General features: G+C 40.5%; 1 protein-coding gene across 1 annotated transcript in view; it reads right to left on the bottom strand.

Annotated features, from left to right (window-relative positions):
• The window catches only part of ppp2r5b (protein phosphatase 2, regulatory subunit B', beta), a 30,991-nt gene extending 17,804 nt beyond the window's left edge, over positions 1–13,187 (bottom strand). Inside the window, exon 1 of the mRNA XM_054600953.1 lies at positions 12,995–13,187. Coding sequence (XP_054456928.1) covers positions 12,995–13,187 — 193 coding nt within the window. The remainder of the gene's footprint in view (positions 1–12,994) is intronic.
• Between the last annotated feature and the right edge of the window lie 2,728 nt (positions 13,188–15,915).

Here is a 15,915-nt window from a genome sequence, read left to right as displayed (position 1 = left end):
AAAAGTGTCGGGCACAGACAGAGCCACAGTACATATTCTAAGGCTTATCAAATGTGCCAAAACAATATTTTGTTTGTCTGAGTTTGCTAAACTGGCCACTAGTATTATTACCCTAATGTCTATTATCATGTTTGGTACAGGTAGAAAAATGCTTACATTTTAAAGAAATAAAAACATTTAAAACACAAACTGCACAATGAGGCGGCGCAGAAATCAAAATGAGGTAATACTGAGGCGGATTTTAGTTTTCTTCTTTGCTGTGCTATTATTAGGTCGACGCAGGTCGCTCCAGACCCATTCATTCAAGGCAGCTTTTAATATCATGTCAGTGCAGTGATTAGAGTTCTAACTAAGATCTTAATCACCGCTAGTGAGTCATTTATGAGCTGTAGTCATGTTTCCGACAATCCAAATTGTTTTTTTGGAATGGTAACAAGCCTAGATGTGACTGTACAATCCAGTACATTAAATGCATGTAGCTTTTATCAGACTCATTTATTTATTTCAATTTTATTAACTCCAAAAAATCCCTTGAGATTAAAACTAATTTCATCAACATGGCACACCATTATTAAAGTTGCATTACCACAATTATAAAAGCATATTAAAACAGTCAGTGAGAAAAGCAATTACACTCTTCTTTTTTGTAGAGTAAGCTATCAGTGTAAATACAAAGTGCCTCAAGCTTTTTGTTACTCTTCTTTTATTTCTCTGTTATTCTTCATGCTGTACAGATAAAGGATCTTTTCAAAATACACATGCACAAAGAATGATTCATTTTCCAGCTTTTGTATTGCATTCCCCTCCTCCTAAGTACTTCATAGTAAGTTTTCAAATGGAAAATAAGAATGTCTTTACTTGAGCAATTTGTTGTGTAGGTATTTTGTCTTGCAACTCAAGTCATCTTTATTTGTATAGCCAAATATCACGTGAATACAATGTATCAGCAACGGCTCTTAAGTCAGCCCTGTAGCTGTCGAAGAAAAGCAAAAAATGATTTGGTGCATAATGAAAAATAAGTGCCAAACCTCTGGAGAGGCTACTCAGTGAGAGATTCCCTCTCCACGGATGGCTGGGGGTGCAAAAAAAGCAATTGTAAAAAATGAAAACAATGTTGTAACAATAACACAAATACAGACACCAACAGTCCAATTCACACATACTACAAAACAGAAAAATGAATACAAAATCAGACAAAGTACCTTGAAAAAGGCCAAACGCACTTTTTCACATGGTTTCAAGTCCAAGGGGAGACAGGTAGTCAGCTCACATAGTGTATGTAGTCTAGAAATTCTGGATCACTTTGAATTATGCAGATACTGAGGAACCCTGTATGATGGCATCGGCTAATAAAACATTAAATTGCCAGACATTCAGTGGAGTCTAATGAGAAATGCTCTCCGCTTATCATAACATCGGCCTCCGTTTTGTTTATATTTTACCTATTCTGCCTCTCTATTTACTGCAGAAGATGAAGTATCTCAGATGAATTATACTTCATGCACCCACTCGGCCCAAAGCCCATTGGTTCCTGAAGACATAAAGGTTGTTTTTTTAAGGTTTAATTTTTTTCCGATAACAGCTAGGCACTGCAGTTCAGTAGGAAACACTGAAACGCTCAAACAGGAGAAAATAAACTCAGAAATAAACTACATTGCCCATGTTAATTGTAATGAATGCATATGTTACCCAGTGCAACAGTGGATTATTGATGTGTTTTGGAATGGAAATGGAATATTGTGAAAAAACTGATCTTTGGCTACACGTGCCATACTTGGTTATGAGATCAATACGTTGCTGTCTTTGGTCTTTTCATGGGATCTGTTGACTTAAAGCATATCTGTAGTCTTATCCTTTAAATAAACAAAGGATAGAGATGCTGATATAAAAAAAAACTTCAGCCTGAGACACGGAGAGAGCAAAGGCAGCATGTGACGTAGAAAAGAGCGCGAGTAGGGAGAGGGGTGGGTGGGTTTGGTAAAAAATGAGCACATACGTAAGAATGAGCAGTGCCAAGCACATCGCAACAGCATCAAAACACACACATACACAGCTGCACAAATCTAAATATAGTCGTGGTGGAGAGAGAGGAGAGGAGGAAGAATCTGTGGAGGAAACAGGAGGGAGGAGAGGGGAGCGGTACAGGGTTAAAAGATGACATCATCCCCCTTTACCTCCTCCTGCTTCTCTCTCTCATCTTTCCATCACTAGGGTGCCTCCCTTCTTTTCCTCTCTCTCTGTCTCTCTCTTCACTTCCTCCATCTTTCCTTTTCGTCTACTCCACCCATCAATCTCTCAAAGGATTTTTTTTTTTTTTTCTCAAATGACCAAGTACAGCTCTAGTCTTTAAATAACAGTTATTCTGTTTGGGGCTGTGTGTGTTTGTGCGTACGCGTGTGTGTACGCGTGTGTGTGTGTGTTTGTGTGACAGAAAGAAAGAGAGGAGGACAGCTTCTGTTTTAGCCACCATCCAAACCGCCTCTGCACCGCTGTCACTAAGCTCACACACACACACAGACACAGACACACTCATGCTCAATGCACAGATACAGTGACGCAGGGAGGAAGAGAGGATGGGGAGGGAGGGGGGAGAAAGAGATAGAAGGGGATAGAGGCAGATAAAAAGGAAAGCAATTGAAAGACACAGGGATAGTAGAAAGGAGCTACAGCAGCTATATGTAGAAGTCAGGTCAGTATAAATATCACCTTAAGGGGTTTAAGTGACGCTTAAAGTCCATCTCTAAGTGATCTAATCCTCATTATAACACATCCACTTCATCACAAACTGTCTAGGAAACATGTACAACATATCATCATGCTTAGAAAAGTCTGATTAGAAAGGAAAAATGAGGATGAATGTTATCACATGTGATTGACCACATCCCTCTCCTTTCGCACCGCTTCAGATTTTCAAGAACACTGAAGAGTAAACAGCAATTTACCCGCACAGAAAGAACAGGACAAATCATCCCGCTGCTTTAAATTAGAGAAGGAAATACTTGGAAGTCGCCACTTGGTGATGGTACTGGGAATAGGTAATGAGACCGGCTGGGCATTAGCATATAACATGTAAATAGAGTTGTACACCTACAGTTTGTTAATGGTAATCAAGCCGGGCCTGCTGACAGAAAATAGGAAGGAATGAGCACATTTTTTGACGTGTTTGTGTTCTTTGCTGAGGATCACTTAGCCTGTCTGACATCGCACCAAATTATGAACAGATTATCGTGACATTTGGGAAGAACAATTCATCACATTTTGAAATGTATCTATCTGGAAATCAAGCTCAACTAAAATTAAAATGCTGGTGTTTTTGATTGAATTGTGTGCTCTGTGGCAAAAGAGACAATTATTTGTGGTGTTGTTACTTCAAGTGACATCTTGAGAAAGAAAATATATTTTCAACCAACTCTGCTGCCTCATCTCAACGGAGAGTTTTGGCGTCTTTCAGCTCATTGTTTTGGTCTTAAAGCTCACAACTTGACTGTTTTGGTCACAGTGTTCTCAGCAACCTTCTTTCCAGCTGTAGGACTCTTCACTTATCAGTAAAAAGCTACCCAGCGCTAAATTGCTATCAAATAAAATGAGGAACTAGCCTGTGAACATAGTGGAGCATTTAGGTGCTAAATAGCCACTTACTAGCTTACTAACTACCTTCAATGGTATCTCACTGTCTTTGTCAGTGAGTTGAAGTTTAGATTCTTATCAGGACTGATTAAAAGATGAACTGATTCCAATTCGCAAATGAAAACTTTAGGATGTGGTTGGCTATTTTTTGTTAAAGATTATTTTGTCGAAGATGGAGGCTCAATTATGAAAGCTATGGCATACTTGCAGGGTCAAAATCAATTTCAGCTCAAATTACAAGAATGATGTCCTATGATTCAGTGAAGATAGAGGTTTGTGCTTTTTTAAAGAAATTATATTTAATTTATATTTGTTAGGCTTAAACCCTTCTATGACATTCTGAGAATAAAATAAGACATAATCATGATGGCACTCTCTAAAAAATGTTATTCATCCTATGAAGGAGCATCACAAATTGAGTTTGATTCCAATTTTCCTTCTGAAAAACATGAATGATTGAAGTTAAACTCATTATTGATTAACAGGGAAAGTGACAGCTACTGTATCTGGAGACTTTTGCTTTGAATCAGCATTGAATTTTAATGGCAGTGGATTTCAAACACAGACTTTATAAGGAGCACATAGACAGAAAAGTCCCATTCTCTCTTTAACAAAGGCAGTGGGAGAAGGCTAAGTCATGGCAAAAGATTAAGTGGTGCGCTAAACCCATCTTTAAATAATCCAATGACACTAATAATACACATTCCTACTACGCAGTATAACGAATCGAGACCAGCTGTGTTACATGCTGTGGTTCATATGTGTACGCTCTGTTGTCTGTAATTTATTGTCGCTTACTGTTCCCATAATTACCTGAATCACTATCAATAAATACATTTCAGTTAGTACCAATTAAATCAAACTTTTTTCACAGGTCTTTGGGCTATTGGACCTCTTTTATCTAAAAGTCCAAATTGTCCTTGAGTGCAGAGTGACTTTCAGGAATTTGAAATATTGAAAGCAATATTTGCTCTGCGAAATGTCAACACAAATTGGAGACAGTTGCAAACAAATATTGGAGACGGTTATCCCAGCAGGAGACCTCCTCAACATTTGATTAGCAGCTTTGGAACCCTCACTTGTTGAATAATAATGTGTTGGTTTTCTGTGCGGCGTATACATAAGCCACGGTGCTTTCCAGACTGCTGCAATAAAATAAAAAAAATCTCACATTTTCTTGCCTTGAATAAGTCTGAGTGTGATGGTTGTGCTGGTTGTCATTCATTGCTAATCTTCCTCAACAATTTCCTTTAATTCTGATTTAAAACAAGTCCTAAAACAAGTAGTGAACGCCCACCAAGGTGAAACCTGTGGTTATTCAATCAGAGCGCTTATTTGCCCGAGCATCAGTGTATTCCTTTAAGGATCAACTCTTTCTTCCGTGACACAGCAGCTGTTATTGCAACGCTGGCCGTCTCCCCTGCAATATCCTCTGTCTTTCTTTTAGTTTTTATCTAGCCGTCTCTCCTCCTCCCACTAGTCCTCCTCCACCTGTCAACTTAATGTTCAGTCATTTCCTCTTTGCTCATCCACTCCATTTCTTTCATCACCCCCCTCACTCACTTTCTCCCTCACTCTCCCTCTTAATTGATCTCAGAACGTCAAAGAGCAAAAACTACTCCATGCCTTCTGTAACCCAATACCCGGCCCATCCAGCTGGCCTCTCCCTTACACACACACACACACACACACACACACACACACACACACACACACACACACACACACACACACACACACACACACACACAGTCATTCAATCTCCCACATACAATCTGTGTTAGAAGGTGACTGTTTCTTTTACAGTAAACAGCACATTTAAAACAGAGCCTACCATACAGTCATTATTATAATGTGGACCAACACACATGCTGGACAAACAAAAAAGGAAAACACATATACACATATCCTCTCATGCAGGTTAACATGTGACCTAAATCATGTGAGGTTATGTTACATGTTGCATAGGCAATAGGTCATTTTTGACAAGTAAGGTACCACAACAGAATTTACATCTAAGCCGGGAAATACACCTGAAAGATGCTGGGCTATTTATCAGAGGCAGCTACTTATAGCACTTAAGTGAATCCTTATGACTGTGGTATATTTCTGTTGCAACATACAGTATACGATGAAAGTTTTCTCTTATGACATTAAGACCAATTCACTGACACACCAACTAACCTGTTGCCTTGTCTTTTTGCTTTTGCTTCCCTTTTTCCCTCTTCCTCCCTACCTGGACAACATGAATGTACTGTTCAATTGTTCATCGAATTTCCCCGTTGCGGGACTAATAAAATATTTTCTTATCTTAAATGTACTGTAGTTAATGCAAGACATTATACAACTGCAACACCTTAACATGTTGCTTAACAATATCTTAATACTATACTTATAGTAAATAGGTTACGTATTTACTGTTTCCCGTATTTCAGCTAACACACATTAACCTGTTATGTAATCTGCGTGCAAAACAGGCCGGAAAACCGTGGACCTGGCAACACTACACACAATAGTAGATCAGGTTATATCAAAATGGAAGGTTGCAATATAGCTATTGCTACAAAAGCTTCTTCCATTTTCAGTGGAAGAGTACAGTGAAAATGTAATGGAATTCATTTTAAAATTCAAAGAAATTGTCTTGCTTAATTAAACAACGGTTTAGGAAAAAGTGTCTGATGTTGTCAGACATCAGTGCAGCCTTGTTTCTTTTATTTAAAACTTTCCTTCACAGTCTTTATGAACCCTTATGAGGTTGGTACAGCATATCGTTACTCTTCCCTGTTATATATCATGAAATGTTCTTCAAGATTTCATAACGGCATGTCTGACGCTTTCCTTCTAATCCCTTCTTTGATAGCAGTGAAAATGGCCCATTTTTGAGTAGATTATGAAACACAAGCGGCAGTTTATTTTTGTTCTTTCGCAGACAGCAGTGGGAGCATTTTAAATGCATTTCCCTTCATTCCATAGAAACAGAAGGCTTGCAAAAGCACACTTTGACCTGTTAAACAGCATCCAGTGGGCTGCTAGCATCATCAGACAAATGTTTACATGCAAAAAGATTGACTACTTGCTGATCAGAAATAGGGATCATTCTTTCTGCTTTTAACAGGGTGTATCAGCACTTAAACCGATGCTTCACATTACAACTTTACCTAAAATGTCACAATAACAACATTTAAATCTTCCTGTTATCTCACTCTTGTACAACTCACCATCTGTTACTCTTTGCAACAAAGCCTGATTCAATTACATTGTCTGTAGTGCTCGTCTTATATCTGCAGGGTGTTTCGTGGCTTTTAGAGATCCTTTAATGCTAACGCCAACCGGCAGGATGGGTTTTGTGCAGGTACGGGAGATTCAACACTTTCTAAGCTCACACAACATCCCTTAAGGCATCACGTATGTATTTGAAGCCACTCAGCGGCCGTTTGAAAAGCCACTTCTGCTGGCAGGCTGCTAATGGGAACCTCAAGGACAGAAACCATCATGCATGGCTATTTTGTTGAATGGATATTTCTTTTGCATGGTTAAAATAGCAATTAGAAATGCTGGCGTTAGTTTGCACGCTGAAGGGTGTCTGTATGAAACATCTATCTATTTATCAATTAGTTGATGTGAATGCTTTCCTATTAATGATTTTTCTGCTTAGCTGTTTTGAGGATTCAGCACCCAGATGAACGCAATGGAGCTGAGCATGTTGATTCGTTTTCAAACAGCAATTAGGCCTGCTGCTCTCCTGCTTTCACGTCGGTGTGGGAGATAATAATAAACAACGAGGTATTAATTTTTGATGAGAAGAACTCTAACACAAAGTTGACTGGAAGAAACAGCTGTGGTAAAAAAATTGGACTATTCTTTATTTTTTTAAGGCAGGGGGTGGCATCTTCTGCTGATTTCAAGATCACATGATGTGCCATCAGATGACAATTTCTTTTTTTTTTTAACTAGGATGAAAAAACCAGAGCCTCTTGTGATGCACAGTCCTTGAAAATACTTTGTATACCAGGCATACCATGACCTTTCTAACGCGCTGTTTCTTTCATTGTGTCAGCGTCGGTCCATGCCATTTACTGTGGTCACAAACCCAATGTGAGCTCAGTAAAACTGTTCAGTAGCGAAGGCAGGCAGAGCGTGCCGCCGGCGCCGGGATGAGCAGAAAGTCTGTTTTGTGTTTTCCCTCCACGCTCCTGCTGAGGTAGCTGCTGGCAGCAACACTGTTCCCTAAGATCTCAAGATAGACCAGAAAGTATCCCATGATCACCCTGCATACATGCAAGCTTTACACAATCACAACCACACAATCGAGCCTTAATAAATACTTGGTGCCTCTGTAAGATTTTTATCCTCAGCCGGCTCAGATTAGAATTGTTGACCTACTGCGACCACAAACATGTCAAACATGTTCTTAACTTACATCCTTCATCATGGCATTTGCTATTCAGATCACATTTTTATGAGTAATTACATTTCTGTTTGTATGATTATAATTCTAACTGCAATAAATGTGTTTTTACTCACAGTGACCACGTTTCTATTTGCAGTGATGAAAAAGCATTTCTACTTACTATTTCTATACATAGTGATGATGCTTCTACTATGACGTTTCTACGGTGACGATGTTTCTACCTGTCCACATTTACATGTATATTTCTGCCCCTGATGACAATGCCTCTGTCCTTGCTGATGACGTTGTTTATCCCTCAAGTGGATACTTTTTTCACAGCCACACTGCGTAGAGTGTATTTTCACCTGGATGACTCATACTTACTGTAAGTCAAATCAAAATGCAAGCCCAGTGGTCTAGCAAAGAAGATTGCATTCTGATTGTGGTGCATGCTGAGCGTATATGTAACGTGTGGGTTTTTTCATTACACAGATAAGACTCGTATGTAGTTTGTTTTTTAACAAACAGTGTGTCAACAGGGCAGCAAAGGGAGATGTGGAAAGTCTACAAATTAACTACAGAGGGACTTGAAACCAAGCATGCAGTATCTCAAGGTCAAAAGCAAGGAATGCTTTGCTGCCTCGTTGGTTGCAGGTTCCTCTGCTACTGATAGAGGAAGACAGTTGTTTTAACCTCTGTGTGTTCAAATAACAAAAATCATCAACGCATTTGTGTAAATTGTCTTTGGTGTGCTAACAAGAAATATATCTTAATCATAAGTTTGTCTTTCTGCTGAGTGGATGTTGGGTAGGAGTGACCTTTATCTGGTTAGCCTGCGAGCGACAGCACAACATCCGTGACCGGGAAGCCTGACTGTGACGGCGTCTGTGGCCCCAGGGGAGGGCATCACAGCTGGGGAGGAGCCCTGAGCTAACAGCCTGTTCTCTGGTTCCACGGAGAGCTGCAGTTAGTGTGGATGTGGCCTAACTGAAGACTGATGTCAAGATATTATTGGGTGAAATTTGTTGGTACTAGTTTTTGTAATCTCTGTTCCTATTTTGTTTTACAGAAAGAATATATGATTGGATTTAGATATAAAAATACGAAGAAATTGATTTAAAAACTTTTTTTCCCCATATATTGTTAAAGAGGTAAACAATATGACTGGTGATGTGATCTTAAGGGGTTAAAAGGGCATTTTTCATTTCATCTTGACTTTAATGTGACAATTAGTGTAGAGAGATAGGAAAGGAAAGGCATGCTCTCTGCGTAACTGTGGGATGGCAGATATATTTTAATTTGCCTAGGTCCCAGAGAAACACTAAGTTTGTCGAGCCTTGGTGCCTCTGTGTGACTTAATCATCATCTCATTTGGGGCCCTGCGAAAATGTTCAGCAGTACTTACATTAAAGCTCCATTTAGACAGTCGATTAAAACAAAAAACGGATAGTAGCAGTGAAGGAAGTGATCAATCTCATGAGAATAAACAACACAAGTGCCGACTGAAAGGCGAGGAGGTAGGGTTGGAGGGTGCTGTGTTTTATGAAGTGAACCTTCAGGTAAAAACTCACAGTGTTTGAAACAAGTATATAATAGTACATGCAAAACAAGCACTGGTCCAAGAACACAATGTACAGGAAGGGGTGAAATGCCGGTGCTTGTGTTGGCTGCAGGTCTGTGGCCAAACATGAATACACTGTAAAATGGATTAAAGGGACCCTGTCTCCTTCACCATTCTGTGGATTTAAAAGGCTGCCTTGACCATCCCTGCTGCTTTCTTATTGGTTGGTTCAGTGTTCCAACTGCATTTAGCAGGGCAATTGTCCAATAAATTGACTTGTGTTTGTTCCTCCAAATTTCTAGAAACCTGCCTCATGTCCTCGTACTACAAAAATATCTCCTGTTCCTTTTCTTGCTGTTACAAAATGTTATTTTTAAATACCGATCTGTTTCACACACATCTGATGACAGATCTGCAAAGATGCAAGCTGTGATTGCATTGTATTCTGATCAATTGAGGCGAGGCCATTGTGGCTGTGCTGGAAATTGACTTTTTTTTGGTCGTTGTCTATAATACACATCAAACAACAAAATCGATCCATGAGAAGGCAATGTGAGGGTGGATTTGACCAGCTTGTTCTTTTGTCATATCTTATATCTTATATCTTGTTATGTTTCATATTCAGCCTGAAAGTGCATGAAAGAATGAAGCTCTGCTAGGGGCTTAAAGTGAAAGAGATGTGCCGTTTGTTAACAGGAGGTGCAGTTCAAATTAACAATGGGAATGTGATTCCCTGGAGGGCAAAACACCCACAAGTCTGTCTACACTTGGCCTACATACTGCCCGTTACAGGCTTCCCCACACCAGGCTTTTCTCCTGCGCCGGTGCTGCAGGATCTTACTATCAGTTCCTCCTGGGGATCCAGAAACAATGCCGCAGCAGTGCAGCATTCATGTGATAACTGGGACTTCAGTCTATGAAGGCTACGCCACGTGTGCACGAGGAGGTCTGAACCAAAAGTGTTGTAAAAACGCAACCAAAACCCTCCATCATCATGCTGCACACACCCCCCTCACAGGCCTGAGAGGGAGTTGCAGATGGTGAAATGAGTTGTTAAACACATACACACAGCCCTTTAAAAGCAGAAAGGTCTTCTTTTCATAGAGGGTTAATGGGAAGAGATTGCAGATTACATTTGATGTGGAAGTAACCCTATAAAGAGCGCTCAGAGGCATAGATGAAGACTTACAATGCACACAAGGTTCACGAGAAAGACACAGAAGATACGCAAGGTGAGGAACAGGGGTAGATAAATAGATCTTTAGAAAGCAAATTTAGAAAAGAGGATTTCATTTGAAGGGATACGTTTTGTTTACTGTGTGAACCATGAGAAAAGGTACAAAAATATTGATTTGACATCCCTGATATGTACTCACAGTCTCATCACAAAGTCTAGCAAGAAAATATCTTTCAGGGGTTTAAACAACTGTGCAGTAAATGCTGAAACATAATGTAATAGTAGCACATAAATAGAAGAGCTGCTAGATACACAACGACATCAAGTTTGCTAAGATTAGCTAATGTTTAGCCACTAAAAGATGGACCAAGTGAAGCTGTAGCAGCAAAAAAACAAAGCTTCTAGCTGTATAGAATTAAGTAAGGGTGCGTTTCATTTCTCATGATTCAAACTTGTCATTTGTAATGGGAAGAATGTGTCATTTCATCATTCAGATAAGTATTCAAACTTTTAGGCTTTAAAGTATGAACTTGAACAGGCAGTCTTTAGGTTACTCTATTAGCAATGAGCACCATCTCATGATATGGCTGTTCTTTTTCGCCCACTGCACATGCTGATGTAACTTACTCTAAGGGTGCAACTAACTATCATATTGAATATGGATCCATGTGTCATACCCTGAGGACCCTGAGTTCAACAGGACAACTTAACATTTCTTGTTTTGTTGACCAACTGCCCAAAGCCCTTAAGATATTTAATCTAAAGCTGTATGAAACAGAAACAACCAGCAAATCTTCACATTTAAGAAGCTGGAACCAGAAAATGTTAATTTTTCCTTAACAAATTGCCCTAGACCGTTTACAAAAATTGCTGCCAATAACATCATTTTCTTTGATTGTCATTTTTTCTAACTGTATAACACTGAACCCCACCCAGACCTGTCTGCTGGTTGAGCTGGTGGGTCTATAGGAGACAGCACTATAGTGTACTTGAAAATGAAAGCAAATGGGCTCCATGAATATACAGTCTTGTGCCTTCATTGTGAGAGGTTATTGAACGAGCTCACATAGATCAAAGTGATCTCTGTGTGGTAACAACAGCTCTGGGATTAGAGCTATGGCAACAACAGACCTGCAAATGCACCTTTTACTGCATTTATGAGGGATATCAAGATCTGTACATACATAAAGCCACAAAGTGTACAAGTATGTTTTGTCTTCTGTACGTTTTTATTTGAGGTTCATCTACTGAGGCAATTAACCCAGGCAGTGGTATGTCAAGGAGAAAGGCCTCATAATAGTGAGATGCTTCTCCTATTTACCTATCATAGAGAGCTGTGTAAATGGTCCACGTGAAGCTCAGGGACTCTGCATACATGAATTTGAACTTGAACATTTTGTCAAACTCTTTAAACAGAAGTTTAAAGTATATTTTCTTCATAAAACATACAAACGTTGTCCACCCTCATACAATGTTAGTTTGAAGTTATATTTCCTTCTTCTGCTTTAGCAATAATTCAATCTCAATATAACTTAAATATTAGAGGGTACAAAACACATGTGATTTAATTAATGGATTGTTGAGTGATAGAAAGTATAAATGAAACTATTTTGATAATGAATTAACCATTTGAGTGATATTTCAAACAAAAATTCACTGATTTCAGCTTCTAAGGATTGGCGGGATATCTCTGGTTTCAATTTGAAAAATGGTTTTCTTTTGGGTGTGGGCTGTTGGTCTTGCAAAACAAGCCTGAAGATGTCACCTTGGATGGACAACGTTTCCTCTTTTCTGTAATTTAATTGAAAAATGATTAATTATTCATGAAACTAATTGTTGGTTGTAGCCCACAAAGAGATAAAAGCCCTAAAAGAGATGATACCGACAACACGCCTAAAACCATATGACCATAAGAGAATCCTAAACCACACTGGCTCCTATCAGACAATAAATCAAAGTCGTTGCTATCACCTCTGTCAGTTAGAAAGGACAAGGACAGAGAGGACAATATGTACCACTGGACGCCTATCAATAGAAATAATTCCCCCCAGTACTGATCAACTGGTGTCTTGTGTTAAGTCAGAAGATGGCCTTCACTTTCATCTGGAGGTGTTTAAACAATGGAGATAAAGTGAAAGCAGTGAGTTGATGGTGACCTTGTTGGACCCTTTAACCCCTTTGAAAGGCCTTTCACTATAATATATTGACCCGTGGCTACTACAGTTACGCAGTGTCTCACCTTTGAGCAGGGGCAGTGGGGTGAGCTCCACCTGGGAGCTCTGGTAGCGGAACTGGGACGAGCTGTGGGACCTCCTCTGCCGGGCTCTGCGCATCGACCTCCGCGGGAAGCCGTCCACCTTCTCCGCGGATGGCACCGAGAAGCTGGTCGTCGGCGAGGACGGGCTGGTCGGAGGCAGCTTGGTCGTCTCCATGATGGCTGTAGATGGCGGTGGTGATGGTGGTGGTGGTGGTGGTGGTGGTGGTGGTGGTGGAGGAGTATGCGTGCGTGCCTTGAGGATGTATGGGTGAATGGAGGAGAGGATGGAGGTATACGGATGAAGGTGTGGGTGGTTTTGTGAATCACAGATATTATCAATTGATCAGAATGAATAGACGCTCCGGGGTGGAGGTGGAGGAGGAAGAGCAGGAGAGGGGAGGGGAGGGGGAGTTAAAGGGGGGAGGAGGTGCAGAGGCGGAGGAGAGGTGAGGAGAGAGAGATTTTCTGGATGTCCAGTCCCGTGCTTTGCGCCTCGCTGTCTCTATCAGAGCCGGACAGGAAATGGCAGCGGCAGCATCAGCACCATCCCTGATTCTTCTGTTCAGTTCACGCACAGATGAAAAAATGGCTCGTGTATCATCCCCGTGGAGGAGTAGCCTGTGCAGCTACCAGATGATGCTCAGACAGGCGCTCGTCTCTCTCACACACACACACACACACACACACACACACACACACACACACACACACACACACACGCCTCTCTGCTGCTGTACTGGCGTCACACACAGACTCAAGTCATCGGCCTAAATTAGGATATGTATTTCTCACACAGCTCGTTATGTAAAGAAAGCGCCTGCAATCAAACACAGATACACCTCCTCCTCCTCCTCCTGCTGTTTGTCCAGCTCAAACGCAAAACAAACGGAACCCAGGTCAGTTTATAGCTTATTCTCCTCGAAGATGCTCCTTATCAATACAATCAGTGATCGGTCCTGGCGGTGGATGATGATATCATAAAATCATCAATCTGGGCCCACCTCGGCTGCCGCATCACTGTTGTCCTTCTCGCTTTTTTTTTTTTTTTTTTTTAGCGGATCCTCTCTCGGCCGCACCTGCTTATTTCAATGATTTTCTCTCAGAGGTGGGAAAATGTTGTTTTCGCTGCGGTTTAAACCCCTTCCAAACAATCTCCTCCTCCTCCTCCTCCTCCTCCTCCTGCCGTCCTCCAACCGTATCAGGGCGGGGAAACAAACGCTCCCTCACCGCGCAGACATGTGCAGGTCCTCCGTCTCCACCTCCGCGGTGAGAGAGAGAGAGAGAAAGAAAACAGAAGAAAAAAATAACAGAGAGCAGCGGGTTCCTCCTGCAAAAAAAAACCTGGAGTGAAAAAAGACTGAAGGCCCGTGTTATACAATAGCACCCCGTCTATGTCTGTCAGACTGACGCGTTTTGCTCCTGTCCCCCTTCTCGGTTCCCGTTATCCGGTCGTCCTACAGCGCCTCAGCGAGCTGCGTCAAGAGTCAGAAACACACAGGAAACCAGGCAAAGTAGTTTCAGAATAAAAGTTTCAGAGCTAGAGAAAACAAAAGCGTGGGATTCAACACAAACTCATTTGAGAATATTCACATGGCTGAAATATGAAGGTCTTTTGATAATAATAATAATAATAATAATACATTTTATTTAACAGCGCCTTTCAGGTCACTCAAGGACACTTTACAAATTTAAAACAATTTAAAACAAGGGCAAACAAATAACAAAACCATTAAAAGTGCAAGTAAAAAACATGACAACTACAGTGAAAATGCTATCCTGAAAAGGTGGGTTTTGAGAGAGGATTTGAACTGAGGGAGGGAGTCAATATTTCGGATGTGAGGTGGGAGTGAGTTCCAGAGTTTGGGAGCAGAGCGGCTGAAAGCTCTGCTCCCCATGGTGATACACGGACCCTTTCATGACAGGGCCTAAAAGTGCACGTGAAGGAATTAATCATGGTACTTGATGTTTTCGTCTAACTCCAATAGGCCTATTCTCAAAGAAAGTCACAATTAATACATTTACCGTTTGCTGCACAGTGAACCTGAGACTCACCTGGACTGATGCCTGTAAAAAGAAATTCGTAGTAGTTTGTAGCACTTACTATATTCGCATTAGTCTGTTGCAATTATTGTTTTCATAGTAATCTGCCTCTGCACTATACTTTTGCTCTGGCTTATGCTTTGAGATGCTTGTTTAAGAAAGGAGATGCACTTATGACTTCTGGTGACTAGTAGTTCTCTTGAATACCTATGTTGAATACACTTCCTGTAAGTCGCTTTGGATAAAAGCGTCTGCTAAATGACTGTAATGTAATGTAATGTAATGAATAGACCAGAATGTTGTAGAACTGTTGTCTCTAAATCTGATTCACAGAGATTATGTTGCACATTAACACATGCTATAGGTGCAAATACAACTCAAGTGTACTTCTTTCCACCAACAGTAAATATGAATTTAAAAAAGGCACAAGGCACGTCTAGGTAAATACAGTAAGTTAGAATTGTGGGCTGCACTATCCCCAAATAGGAGGGTAAACTAGGGCCAGCAGTGTGAGACTTACTGACGTTTCTTAAGAATTGAAAGAAAACACATCTCAAGGCAGATTCTGCATCTTTCAATCATTCAGCTACACAACAGCTTAACCCACAGGCCTATATTTGAAGGGTCAAGTAAGATAAATATATGCTTAGTTATCTTAGTGAGCAATAGAGGAGACTGAACCCTGAACAAATGCACCACTCAGTATTCACTGAGAAGGGGTCCAGGTCAACTGTCAAAAGCCTTTGGATCAGTGGACAGACATTTTCCATATAATAAATTTGCAGTCAAACATTTCACTCTATGTTGGGATTTTTGGACATTGCAGCCTCCACTCAGACAATAATTACAGTGCAGTTACTCTT

This window comes from Anoplopoma fimbria, chromosome 7 (assembly GCF_027596085.1).
Source record: "Anoplopoma fimbria isolate UVic2021 breed Golden Eagle Sablefish chromosome 7, Afim_UVic_2022, whole genome shotgun sequence".
NCBI classification, from domain to species: Eukaryota; Metazoa; Chordata; class Actinopteri; order Perciformes; family Anoplopomatidae; genus Anoplopoma; species Anoplopoma fimbria.
Note: the sequence above shows the minus strand (reverse complement) of the source record. Positions and strands in the feature narration are given on the sequence as shown.